The sequence below is a fragment of the Saccoglossus kowalevskii genome, chromosome 3, assembly GCF_978046115.1.
Source record: "Saccoglossus kowalevskii chromosome 3, keSacKowa6.1, whole genome shotgun sequence".
NCBI classification, from domain to species: Eukaryota; Metazoa; Hemichordata; class Enteropneusta; family Harrimaniidae; genus Saccoglossus; species Saccoglossus kowalevskii.
The window spans coordinates 32498541-32512407 of NC_140643.1; the positions used below are offsets into that span (position 1 = coordinate 32498541).

Sequence of the window (13867 nt, forward strand, 5' to 3'; positions counted from 1 at the left end):
CGCACAGAGGTAAATCTATAAGTCCCTGTTTTTGGACTGCGCCCAACCGGGGACTAAAAATAGAGATTTGAATATGCAGTCACGAAATGATTAAAACCCATGGAACATGTGCACCAAATATGAAAGCAATAGAGTTAACACTTTTCAAGAAGAAGTTATGGACGTGGGACATAGGATGCAGGACGACAGATAATCACTACACCAACAGCTCTATCTATTCATGATTCCTAAGTCAGGGGTGATTATAGGTGTTAAATGATAAAATATTGGGTTCACTGTTTCCCTTTTGGTATGATTTAACTCTGTGACTTGTTCACTGCAAATGATGATAAAAATATTAAGACAATGTTGTTGAGCAAGGGTACCCTTTCAGGCAATTCTCCATCTTCCAAGATGACAACAGATATTGTTGTTGCCCTTATGGCAAGTCAATAGATGTATAAATTGATGCAGTCCAGTTTAATGAACTTTGACATGATACACAGATCGTAACTTCTGCTGTACATTAAGGGCTCCCGCAGAGCAGCAGAAAGTTTCATCTTATCACTATTGTTGTACAGCAATACTTTTATTTATTTTCTGCAAGACATTTGATTTATTGTCACGAAAAAAAAAACAATCGCCAATTCTCTGATGTTATTGATTATCCCGTGTTATTTGTGGAAAGCATACACACCATTGATATAAGGATATCACAAGTATATTATTTTTTATTATAATAATATGTATATATATGAAACATAGAAGAAATATGATAAAAATAGATAACCAGATATTAACCTTACATAACCATGTATCATGACATTGCCGTAAGGATCCCATTCCATGTGGGTTCCATGCACTTATAAATCAACTTGCTTTTACCAATATTATCACTTAATACCCCTGGATATGGTTTGACTATGAAAACAATGAGAGGTTTAATATTGTTATCAATATTAATTAATATCTATTCAAAAGTAGATAAAATCTCCTTAAAACATACAATTGGTATGAATAGGCAAGGGCACTATAAAAACCCTGAAACAAAAACTAAACATTATTATTTATGTGATCAATCAAGACAGCAGTTAAGCCATATCCCATTATCTACTTTTGATAGAATATAATTTTCGAAAAATTATTATTATATGGTCACGAAACAATCTGATCCACTGACAAGTATATCAAGTAACAGAAATGTTGAAAATGTAAAGTTGACATCGACAATGGATGACAGACAATCAGTAATATAAACAGCTCCACTCTGTCGAGAACAGAGCTAACATAACAATAAAAAAATCCCCATTAGTCAAATGTTACTATCGTTGAACATATCTAAAACAATCTTAATATTAACTCATCCTTTTAACAGTTATTTCTGGTTTGCCAATCCAAGTTCAACAAAAATGTACTACTGGTACCGATAATAATAATACTGCAGTTAAATTAATAAAACATAATTAATTGAATTTCTTGTTATGATTTCTGCAATGTAATTGAATTCATTTGCATAATACTTAAAGAATCAACTTCTCATAAAATAATTCCCACCTACATCCTACGACACTGATTTACCAAAAACTAAATAATTTACAACAGGTGATCAGACATACATGTTTGCTGGACATAATATTATGATTTGTTGTGCTAAAATGGTTTCAACTGTGTTATTCAAAAATTGTCCATGCAACTCATCTATCTCATTCCATTAAAGGGTGGTGGTTGCTGTGTATATATAATTTCATGTAAACAAACAGGGCAATGTTGACCGCAAACTATTTACACACGTTGAAAGCATGCAGACAACCACCAGCCTATAAATAAAACCTGCTACCATTAACACATTGCATGTCATATAGCCAAATGTGGTAGTTAATGTGTTAATTAACTGGACATCAATATGTTCAATACTTAATAATGTATTATACAATACGTGGGCACACTCGCAAATTATTCCCCTCTATAGCCAGCAAATCTAAACATATATTTGGGGTTGTGGTTGGCTCTTATTCCTTGTGTATAAATATCCAGCCAATATAACCAATCCAGCTCCAAAACAAAATTGTAGATTGATGTGAAAACCGAACAGATACACAGAAGCTACCACAGATATCACTAGGGCAAGTGCTGTCGTAAACAATTTCAGTATATTATCCGCATATTTTACCACCAATGCCACAAGCAGACCTCCAAATGCCTGCCAAACTACAACAAACCAAACAAGAGGAGTGTAGCCATGGAAAAACCCTTTCTCTCTGATTGCAGCTCCATCTTTTAAGAACATAGCAACAGTGCTAAACAAGATACCATAAATCCCAAGTTGTATATTCCTCAACCAAACAGATCCTGCGGTTTCCTTGAGAATTTTCTCAAAATAAACAGCAGAGAAACCAGATGACAGACACATAAGGATAACAATGAAAAGACCATATACTGTATCTTGTTGTATGTGCTCCAAGTATTTCTCAGTGTGCTGTTTATCTGTATCCTTGGGTTGTATCTGCACAACAGCAACTCCAATGAATAGAATAACCAGTGATCCCCACTGCACACGACTCAGAGTCTTCCTCAACATCAACATAGAAAACATAGCAGTTGTAAAAATCTTCATTTGCATTGATGCCTATGAACAAAAAATAGATAAAACCATGAAAATTTATTTTCATTCGCCAAAGAGCAATCATTCACAACCACTGAATTTTTGGCATAGAAAGGCATACAACATTCACCCCCAAAACTAAAACAACCGATATGTGTAATTAGCAATTTGTCAATTTATTCTTTCAATCACATGAATCTCAGAAGACATTTGATTAACCAATCAAAATGAGTATATCAGTTATAAAAATCATCATTACATTGTAAAATAAATTAAATAGGTATCATCTTTTAATGAATCAAGTGTTTTTTGAATAGATGCACATGATTTTGGTCACAGTAACAGGAATAAAAACAACCTATCTCAGTTGAGATAGCTCCACTGTTAGCAATGCACATTTCAACTGAAGATATTATTAGAAAATGAACAAATCTGAAAGAGGTCTATCTGAGGTACCTACATGTAAAACATCAAAGCAATCTGATTTGCGGTTTTTAAGTCGAAAATATCACTTTTTACCAAAAATGACAAAATATTCATCAAAATTAGAGAATTGAAGATATCATCATGAAATGAACAAATCTGAGAGAGGTCTACATGTAGTACCTATATAGACACACAATGGTCTTTTATTTACAAATTAAAGGCCATCAGCCCATAAAAGTATTTACACGTACAAGAAGAATATTCGAAAAATAAAAATACTTTACAGAATATTTAAATAAAATCACATATCTTGTTCCTAAGTTTCAATGCATGAAAGATGTATGCAGCCAGTGTTTACAACCACTGGCTGGTAGTACCTATATGTATAATAGCAAAGCAATGCTACTTGCAGTTTTTAACAAGAAGTCAAAAATTTATATCACCAAAAACGGGCAATCACTCATATGATAAGCTTGCTCGACAAAGTCGACAGCGGAGCTAAAAAAGCTAAGAAAGAACTCCTGTGTGCTGAGAGTACTGATTGCATATTTAAAAATATTTCAAAATTTAAGATTAGCCAATCACACAAGAAGCTTGGTGACTAATATTGATACTATTTGAGATGCACAAAACAAAATCAATGTGATCAACAATATTGAAGTTTATAATACAGTCTGCATTCTGATTTATTTCAGAAAATGTCTGCCCAGTTCAATTAAATCTGATTTTTTGAGGTATCACAAATTGACTAATAATTAGATAATCACGTCTGTGGATTACCCCAAGCTTCTATGTACCAAATTTCATTTGTTTTATTAGAATGTGATGATTATTTCATAAAAACTTCTGTGTGCTGAAGGTATTCAGTAACAACAAAATTGAACCTTAAACTGTACATGTATATGGCTTATCCCTAAGCATCTATGTACCAAGTTCATTGAATATTATGAGTGTATGAGATATTGGTGGAAATATTGGCTAAATAATATGCAAATAAGTCATAAATTTACATGGCTTTCAATTAAAAATAATCAGGTCTGCATATTAACCAAAAACATCTATGTTTCATTAAAATCTGTTGAATGGTACTTGAGAAACTGACAAAGTGAATAAGCTTAAAATTGGCTAATTAACAAGCAAATTAGGTTCTGATCTGTTAATTGGTTATAGAGATATCAGTGGAACAGAAACACAGACATATACACACAGACACACTAACCGCAAAGACTCCCATTGCGTGCTTAGCATGCCCAAGTCAAAAATGCCATTACTATGCAAATCAGGTAATTAGTATGTACATATTTTAACATAAAACTAATCAGGACTGTGCAGTGTCACAGGGCATCTATGTAACAAGTTTAACTGAAATGTGATTAGTACTTGAGATATCATTAGAAAACAAACAAGCAGCCTCTCGGCTGAGATAGCTCCGCTGTTAGCACTGCGCATTTCAATTAAAGAACAGAAGATATCATTAGAAAATGAACAATATGCATTGTATCAATGCAATGGGACTTGCTGTTTTCAACAAGAATTCAAAAATATAATTTTTAACCATAAATGATTGTGGTTTTTAACAAGAAGAAAATATCACTTTTTACCAAAAATGACAAAAATATTCATCAAAATTAGAGAATTGAAGATATCATCATGAAATGAACAAATTTGAAAGTGGTCCATATGTAGTATCTATATATGTAATATCAAAGCAATTGGACTTGCGGTTTTTTACAAGAAGTCGAAAATATCACTTTTTACCAAAAATTACAAAAATATTCACAAAAAATTAGAGAATTGAAGATATGATCATGAAATGAACAAATCTGAGAGAGGTCTACCCAAGGTACATATACACCAAGTATCAAAGCATTCAGGCTTGTAGTTTTCAAGAAGAAGTCGAAAAAGTAAAACATTGACACGGACGATGGAGCCGGACGACGACGGACAATCACTCATATGATAAGCTCCGCTCGACAAAGTCGACAGCGGAGCTAAAAATTATGCAAATAAGGTAATTAATATTCACAGATCTCAATCAGAAACTAATCATGAATGTGCATTATCCCAGACCATCTATGTATCTAGTTTCATTGAAATCTTGCTTAATTCTTGAGGGAAAAGTGAAAAGACTTGACATTTTCTAACTAATATGCAAATTAAGTAATTACTATACATGAATTTAAACCAAAAACTAGTTAAGTCTGTGCAATATTCCAAAAGTAAATATTGCATATTAGGTAAGTAGTATGCACGAATTGCAACCAAAAATTGAACTAGCCATGCATGGCACTGTCCCCGTTAGTTATCGAATTTCAGATATATAGTTTTATTTATACTGGTAGTAATATAGCTGGAATATAACCATGTCAGGAATATGATTACGATGATTGTTTAACATTAAAATGATTGACATTTATATCTGATTGTCAAACGAGTACTTGTCCACATTGAGAGATATTGCTCTGGAACAGCATTAATTAAAACAAAATCAGCCATTTTGAATACATGTATATATCTATAATATGATGTATAATGAATATATAAAATTTGAACATAATCAGTCAAAGCATGTCAGAGATATGGCTCTGGAAGCCCATTTTTTAAAACAAAATGGCCGCCAGTCAGCCATTTTAAATCCCATCTGAAAAATAAAATGACGTGCATCAGGAACTCGTAATGTCTAATGTTTGTTATAAGTTTGAACAAAATCCATCCATAAATGCTAGAAAAGCTTGATATTTGATGATTTTTTAGCACAAAAATGGCCACCATTCAGAAATTTTTAATAGGATCGTCAAACCAATATATCTGTACATCTATGACATGATGTGTAATGAATATTTAAAATTTGAACATAATCAGTCAAAGCAAGTCAGAAATATGGCACTAGAACCACATTCATCAAAACAAAATGGCTGCCAGTCGGCCATTTTTAATCTTATCTGAAAAACAAAATGATGTGCATCAAGGTCCTATAATATCCAATGTATCACAGTCCCTCTATCATTAGCCACTTAAACTATTGTACTGCTTGTCGCAAGTCGGGCAGATGTAGACAAAATTTCTCCGTTTAGCAGGTTCGCGTACATGTACTTTTTATATCGCCTGGAACATCGGTAGCTTTACAGGGGGGGAAAGTCTTCCTGTCCCATCACAAAATCCGAATCGATATCTTCGTCCTCGAAACCAACAAAATCATTTCCGTACTTCCACGACATGCTGCCAATGTTTTGATTCTGGTTCTGAAAACTTCTGCGCAACCGCATAATTTTCTTTCGCAAAGCATGTCGGGTAAATCATTGAACTTGAAGATGACCCCTGACAAGTTGCGTCAACTGCGGATTACGTATAGGTGTCAATGGTTTATTTACCCGCTACGCGCAATAGGACGATAGGACAGTGCTCGTTTCAAGACCGGTGATAGAGGGACTATGAATGTATATACCAAGTTTGAAGAAAATTCATCTTTGAACAGCCGAGAAATGCTTAATTTTGATGAATTTTCAGTACAAAAATGGCTGCCATTCGGCCATCTTGAATCAGATTGTGAAACAAATTGATGTGCATATGTATAATGTCATGTATGATGTACCTTGTATGTTTGAAGTTTGATTGTAATTAGTCCAGACATTTCTAAGATACAGCATGCATGCATGCATGCACGGACACACAGACGCACAGAGGTCAAAACATAAGTCCCCGTTTTAGGACTGCATCCAAACGGGGACTAAAAATAAGTCTGTATATTATTTCAAATCATGTTCCAAATTTTGTTTAAATCTGATAATTGGTTCTTGACGTATCAGTGTAAAAGACACGCATATGGACACATTCAACCTTCAAACCTGAACTCCCACAGACCCATAACACACACACACATGCACTAACAGCAAAGACTACCATTGTTCAAAACCTCCAAAAGCCCCCAAAAATTAAACAAATTATTTGGTCAGTGTGCATGTCTCATTTTTTTTGGTTTCTGCCAAAATATTGAAAAAAAAATGGGCTCAATGAATAATGTGTTTCGTGATTTTTAGAATTAGGTCTTAGGATTAGACATGTAAAGTTAAAGAATTAAAAGTGTTACAATACTCACATGATATGTAGCCACACTCAGATGACTTAACGCTTCATATATTAAATTATTTTGTAGAGCGTAAGCAAGGGCTGGTACAGATACCACTTTCAACGTGTCTAGTGGATTAGCTATGATTGTGTTGTACAAGTATAATAGGAATGTCTGAACATCGAAATATGATTGGAACAAGATGACAGTGAAACAGACTACAAGTTTTATAATTTCGGTGAGGACAACAGCAGTGGAGGCCATGTACATATGTCCCTCTGATGTTCCAGCAGTTCTAGTTTGTCGCATTACCAGGATGAGACAGGAATTCTGTATGAGTAACAGACCAAGACTTAAGTACTTCATTGGATGTGGCTCTGAAAAGAAGATGATTCGTTTGCATCATATTTCTGATATTTATATAACAAAAAATTCGTAGTATTAGGAAATGCCACTAGTGCGATATTCGATGAAGAATTGAAGAAGTTGTGTGAATTGCAAGTAGTTCACAAAATTTGAATGTGTTCTGTGATGCCATTGCTTAAAACTGATGTTCACATGCAGAAAATGGTGTTCCTTTCAAGTGTTCACAAATCACAACAGTTTGATTTTCAACTCATCAGTGGAACAGTCATGGGAAACCTAAAAATTAGTTAATTATCATGCAGTCCTATCATCACAAGTCGGTGTTAAATTGAAGTCGTCACAATGTTGTTACCATACATGCACACATACAGGCACACTACAAACTGGAGTCAACAATTAGTCAACTTCTCACCCAAGAAAAGGTGGTTGAAATTTTGTCTGAAAAAAAAATATTTGACAATTTGTTTTCCACAATGAGTTGCAACATATTTCCCCCAGCAAATTAATACAATAATATATATACTAGTATATGCATGTACTTGACAGGGTGGTGGTCATCGCGTATTTCATGTAAACAAACAATGTAGTTTATATGCATTGTGTTTGTCATTATGAATCTCACATCGAACAGGACACAGCATGATGACCACCGTCCTTTAATGAACAAATGAGAGAAAAAAGAATATTATTGACCTGCATACATTTTTTTTTCAAACACCAAAATTAGTTTAATAGTGATCCAATGAGAATGTTAACATTGAAAGTCTCCAAAGACATTTGGTTGTTCAGTATTGCATATACATATTTGTTGTATATCTGTTTCGTTATACAACTGGAAGAGAGATTACAAGATTTAACAGCAGCTTTGGTTGCTATACTGTGTCTTGAATAATAAACACAAGAAAATGTCAACAGTTCAGGTAATTGCTTTTTTGAGTGAACGTTCTATAGGCCGTCGCAATTGTTCACATTTTGTGCACATGCGCAGTGACTGGTTGGCAAGAAAAATGTATTCACATCTAAAAAAAAAATAATTGTTTTCTTCACTGCTGTTGTATTTAAATATACATGTATGTATTCCTGTTAATAAAACAACTTGTGGCAACATTGTCGAAGCAGATCTTGAGTTAGTGTTGTTCAGTGGACGATGCATGGTGATTGGCATAAATGTAAACATATGTTATCACAATGTCATATACTCGCGGCACAGAAAGTTAGCGTACAAGTAATGATAAAATAAATGTCATTGATTCATCGATGTTTACTATATGGGGACCACCATTTTGAATATGGCAAGAGACAATTTGAGAAACATGTTTTTCAGATTCCTACAAATCAGGATAAAAAAAAAAATTTTGAGCTAATCAGTGACGGCCTTAAAGTTTGATGACAATTTCGATTTCAAATACCCTGGGAAAGTGTTCTATGTTCTTTATGTAATTAGGTGTTAAGTATGCAAGAGGTTGTTCCACACAAAAACAACATATTCAGGTGAATTTTGTTAGCGGTTGGCCTAGTACAACCCAAGGGATTGTTTGACTGTGAGAGTTTGGTATTCTGATTTGTAGGAACCTGAAAAATGTGTTTCTCGACTTCTTTCTATTTAGTTTCATGCTGCATTCATTGACGTTTAAACATTTCTGGAAATAAAAATATATTATGCTTACAAACAATGACATGGGTGGAACGAACCCTGCATGGTCACCACTCTCAGCTCATTCACCCATTACCAGCAAGATTACAAGCAATTTTCTAACACATCACCTCCTGAAAGCCTGCATGGATTGCCAAAATGAGGAAAATAATAAAATAAATACTGTGGAATACTTTATTTTTGCTTGGAATTTATTTTCGCTGAAGGAATGTTCCATGAAAATAAAATCCAGCGAATATACTTTTTTCCCTATATTTCACATTAAACTCATCAAAAATCAGTGAAAATTAATTCCACACAAAACGCCCAAAAAGCCTTTTCAGCGGAAATTAATTCCAGCGAAAATAAAGTATTCTACAGTATTCTGTAAAGTACTTTATTTTTGCTGAAGGGATGATTCAGTGAAAATAAAATCCAAAGAATACCATTTTTCCTGTATTTTACATTCAACTCATAAAAATCATTGAAAATAAATTCCATACAAAACGCCCAAAATGTCTTTTCAGTGATAAATTAATTCCAGCTAAAATAAAGTATTTTACAGTATGTACAAATTACACAGCAAGCAGTTGCCAACTTACAGCTTTCATGCATTTACCATGCAGAGATTAGCATTACAGTTTAGGAACAGATGAATTGCAACAGCAGATCTTGGCCATGACATCATCTCAAAAACTCTGGAAATATAGGTAAATTCAAAGCAGTGAATATGAAAACATTGAACAGAGAGCAAATAAAGGTAGATTAATTTGCTAGCATCCTTCTGCCAATATAGTTCTGGCATATTACAAGAGTGCTGTTACTCCAAATTATTACCTCCACTGGACAATACAATGAGCATTTCTTTCTTAACACTTTTGTTTATGAGTAATAAAAAACAACAACAAGCAGCCTCTCGGCTGAGATAGCTCCGCTGTTAGCAATGCACATTTCAATTAAAGAACAGAAGATATCATTAGAAAATAAACAACATGTATAGTATCAATGCAATGGGACTTGCTGTTTTCAACAAGAATTCAAAAATATCACTTTAAAAAGACAAAAATAATCATCAAAATTAAATAATTGAAGATATCACCATGAAATTAACAAATCTGAAAGAGGTCCACATGTAGTACCTATATAAGTAATATAAAAGCAATCGGACTTGCCGTTTTTAACAAGAAGTCGAAAATATTACTTTTTACCAAAAATGACAAAAATATTCACCAAAATTAGAGAATTAAATATATCATTACAAAATGAACAAATCTGAGAGAGGTCCACATGTAGTACCTATATATGTAATACCAAAGCAATTGGACTTGTGGTTTTCAACAAGAAGTCGAAAATATCACTTTTTATCAAAAATGACAAAAATATTCACCAAAATTAGAGAATTGAAGATATCATCGTGAAATGAACAAATCTAAGAGAGGTCTACCCAAGGTACATATACACCAAGTATCAAAACATTCAGGCTTGTAGTTTTCAAGAAGAAGTTGAAAAAGTAAAACATTGACACGGACGACGGACAATCACTCATATGATAAGCTCCGCTCGACAAAGTCGACAGCAGAGCTAAAAAAAAAGCAAAAAAAACAGAAAAAATAAATTATTAAATATATTTTTTCAAAAAAGCATAGATATTTTGTAAGTAATGAACTCATAAATGACATGATTGTAAACATGTACTAATTTTCTGAAACAAGATCAGGGTGTGGTTAACCTTTTGGGCGTCAACTTATACCCCTATTCACAATATACAAAAACATTAATCAGATCCTGTAGGCAATGTAAAAGAACCCAATAAATCCTAGAAAAATACAAAAAATTTTCAAAAGATTTGATTAAAAAATGTAGCAGGGAAAATAATTACTTCCAAAAGATTTATACCTTCCAATGACGAGGTGATGCCATGGTGAATTATTAAGTATCTTATTGAAAAAGACATGAAAAGCAATATTTTAAACAGAAAATACGTTATCGATAACATATTGGTATCCATCTAATCTTTACCTGGAGCATGCATGGTCCCTTGGAATGTTCCAGATTCACTCTTGTTAAGTCCATCTTGGACTGACACTGTTATTCATGTAGATGCAAAGCGAAAGAAAAACAAATATATCACATTTATACATACCAGAGAAATTTCACTTTAAAGTTATTAAAATATTGCTAGGTATACACAGGTGAAATAAGAGAATTCCTCTTGATAGTTGATATTAAAATAAACATGATAATGTTTATTTGGGACGTGAGAGTATGACATCAATGTTTCAAGCTTCATTGTAATGAGATGATTTGTGCAAATAATTATGCAAATTAGGTGATTAATATGCACATATTTGTATTCAAAACTAATTAGGTATGTGCATAGTCTTAGAGCATCTATGTACAAAGTTTCATTGAAATGTAATGATTAGTACTTGTAATTTCAGCGGAAAAGCTAAAAAATTTATAATTATGCAAATTGGGTTAGTAATATGCACGGATATTAAACAAAAACTTAACAGCTCTGTGCATTGTCCTATGACATCTATGTACTAAGTTTCATAGTAATATGACTGTTAGTACTTGATATTTCAGAGGAAAAGCCGAAAATTGAATAATCATCATGTATTTATGTATTTTTTTATTAGACGCATAAAATACTTAGGAAAGGATAAAAAGGGTCTTACAGAAAGAAATTAAAAAACTACAATCTAAAACGAAAAACAAAAAATAAAAACTTTTCTAAAAATATAAAACAAATCAAAAACAATAAAGACAATTTGCAGCCAATGGTGAATACAGAATATAGAATGCAATATATTATGCTTTTGCATCAAGTTTCAAAAAACCAACATATGGTTCTTGAGATATCAGTGGAAGAGGTGGACACACATATACACACACAAATACAGATTAACTAAGTACAAAGACTCTGTGTGCTTTGCATACAAGTTAAAAAGGCAAACACATGTAATGCATTGTTTGCAAAAATAAGCAAGAACACTAGAAATGTACATTTTTTTGCAATTTTGTTATCTCGCAAATCGTGCGACTTCAAAACGAATCTTCATCACAATATCGCGACCACAAACCTTTTTCTTTATTTCTATAAATATTTATAAACACTGGCAGTTGAATCGACCCAGCCAATCACCGAGTGCAGGGCACAATAATGTCATTTGAAAATGTTCCAATGTTATTCCAATAGAAACCTCTTGTTTCAGTTTATAAAAAAAAAAGGGAGCAGGATTGTAAAATGTCAAGCACTTAGGGACGGATAGGGACACACAACGAGTGCTGTAACAAAGGCATTGCACAATAGAAGTGACAAATGTATCAGATGACCATATATGGTTATGTAATTCCATTATTATGCATAAGCTAAATATCTATTTAACTATTGCAGATTCTCAACCAATGTTTTAATGAAGGCATTGAACAAGAGATGAGACTGGTCATGTGATCTTATTAACATGCATAACTATATCTTGTGCATTGTTGCAGACAAATATGTATGTTAATTACCTAAATTCTCATGAAAAATTAATTAAATTTGGTGCATTTGTTTGCTGGAATAAATCACAGAAAGCAAACCAGAAATGTATACAATCGTGTTTATTCCTTTTGCTTAAAATTAGTTATAGTGTACTGTGGATCATCACAGCTATGTTTAGAAAGCTTATTGTTTAAAATACTGATTTACCCTAATTTTGCTTCACGTTCCTCCATTACCCCAGCATACAGGAAGTCTTTCTAATTTTTCTTTTCTTTTATTTTAAATCCAACAAACACAGCACTTTATTAAGCAATATTCCAGCATTGTACACACAAAAAGTGACTACTTTGCATTAATGTGATTAAAAAAAAAGTAATAAAATTGCAGTCACCTTCACTGTGACCACACAATTGGCAATAAATAATACAATCACTGGATCAAAGATGTGTAAAAATATACAGTGGCACTATCAAAATTTGAGTTTGAGTTACTAACTTGAAGCGACACAGTGGCATTGATGACCTTTGCGAAATTGTCTTCATGATTTTTTGAAGACCACTCAACATGAGGTAGAAGTGGGCGTGTCATGTCAAAAGTGGGCGTGGTCGGCCTATATCTATATATAGTATATCCAGAGAGCGGCAATGGCCTATAACTCCCAAGTTCTAAATTGAACATTAGCGGAACTTTGAAAAAATAGGATACAAGTCTTGTGACTCCGTCTCCCAGTATTTCAAACCTAAATTTTCTCACAGTTTAATGGAAGATTTGTTAAAAGTAAAACACTGCAATACATACTAATTGGTTCTCCAAGTACTAGTACTCGTAGGCAAGCATTTCATATTTTTGAAATCATGCGCGAACGTTTATTTTCTGCGCTAGAACAACAATGGGAAAGCTCCCGGGGAAAGCGGTAACCCTGGATTTCAGCTCGGGATTGTTTCATACCATTAATGATTAATTAGTTCATACAAGTCGGTTGAAATAATGCAGACACATTTTTTTTCAAAAAAAGTTTAACTGAACAGTGCCCAACATGCACGCTGCATGGAAATCTACATTTAAAGTTCCAATCCAGGGTTCTTACTGACCAGACTGTACTTACTCGATTTCGACGTGGCCTTTTGATAGGTAGCCATGTTGACAAAATGTCTGCCACAAACATGTATAATAGTCTAGACACTTGGAAACAACCATTTTATGCTAAGGATAAGCAAAAATTTCCAAGAAATGTCATCATTTTTTTTATAAAAATAATATATGTCAAATGAGACTGAGATTGTAATATTTTCATAAATCGTTGCT

The 13867-nt window shown here is 33.2% G+C and overlaps 1 protein-coding gene across 2 annotated transcripts; it reads right to left on the bottom strand.

Moving 5' to 3' along the window:
- Positions 1-566: 566 nt before the first annotated feature.
- Positions 567-13707, bottom strand: LOC100367979 (UDP-galactose translocator-like). Of its 2 annotated transcripts, XM_085496576.1 has the most exons (4): positions 13668-13707; positions 11092-11157; positions 7104-7450; positions 567-2605 (listed from the first exon to the last, which is right to left on the bottom strand). In XM_085496576.1, the coding sequence occupies exons 1-4, from the start codon at positions 13699-13701 to the stop codon at positions 1958-1960; spliced, it is 1095 nt and encodes a 364-aa protein (XP_085352702.1). In that variant the 5' UTR covers positions 13702-13707; the 3' UTR covers positions 567-1957. The 2 variants fall into 2 exon arrangements, with proteins under 2 accessions (XP_085352702.1, XP_085352703.1); XM_085496577.1 differs by lacking the exons at positions 11092-11157; positions 13668-13707 and adding an exon at positions 9107-9177.
- Between the last annotated feature and the right edge of the window lie 160 nt (positions 13708-13867).

Excerpts from the sequence above, each read along its gene's own strand:
- LOC100367979 (XM_085496576.1), bottom strand. The coding sequence starts at position 13,701 with ATGGCTACCTATCAAAAGGCCACGTCGAAATCGA. Across the intron at positions 11,158-13,667 it reads AAAGGCCACGTCGAAATCGA|TGTCAGTCCAAGATGGACTT; the intron begins GTAAGTACAGTC and ends CATGAATAACAG. Across the intron at positions 7,451-11,091 it reads AGGGACCATGCATGCTCCAG|AGCCACATCCAATGAAGTAC; the intron begins GTAAAGATTAGA and ends TCTTCTTTTCAG.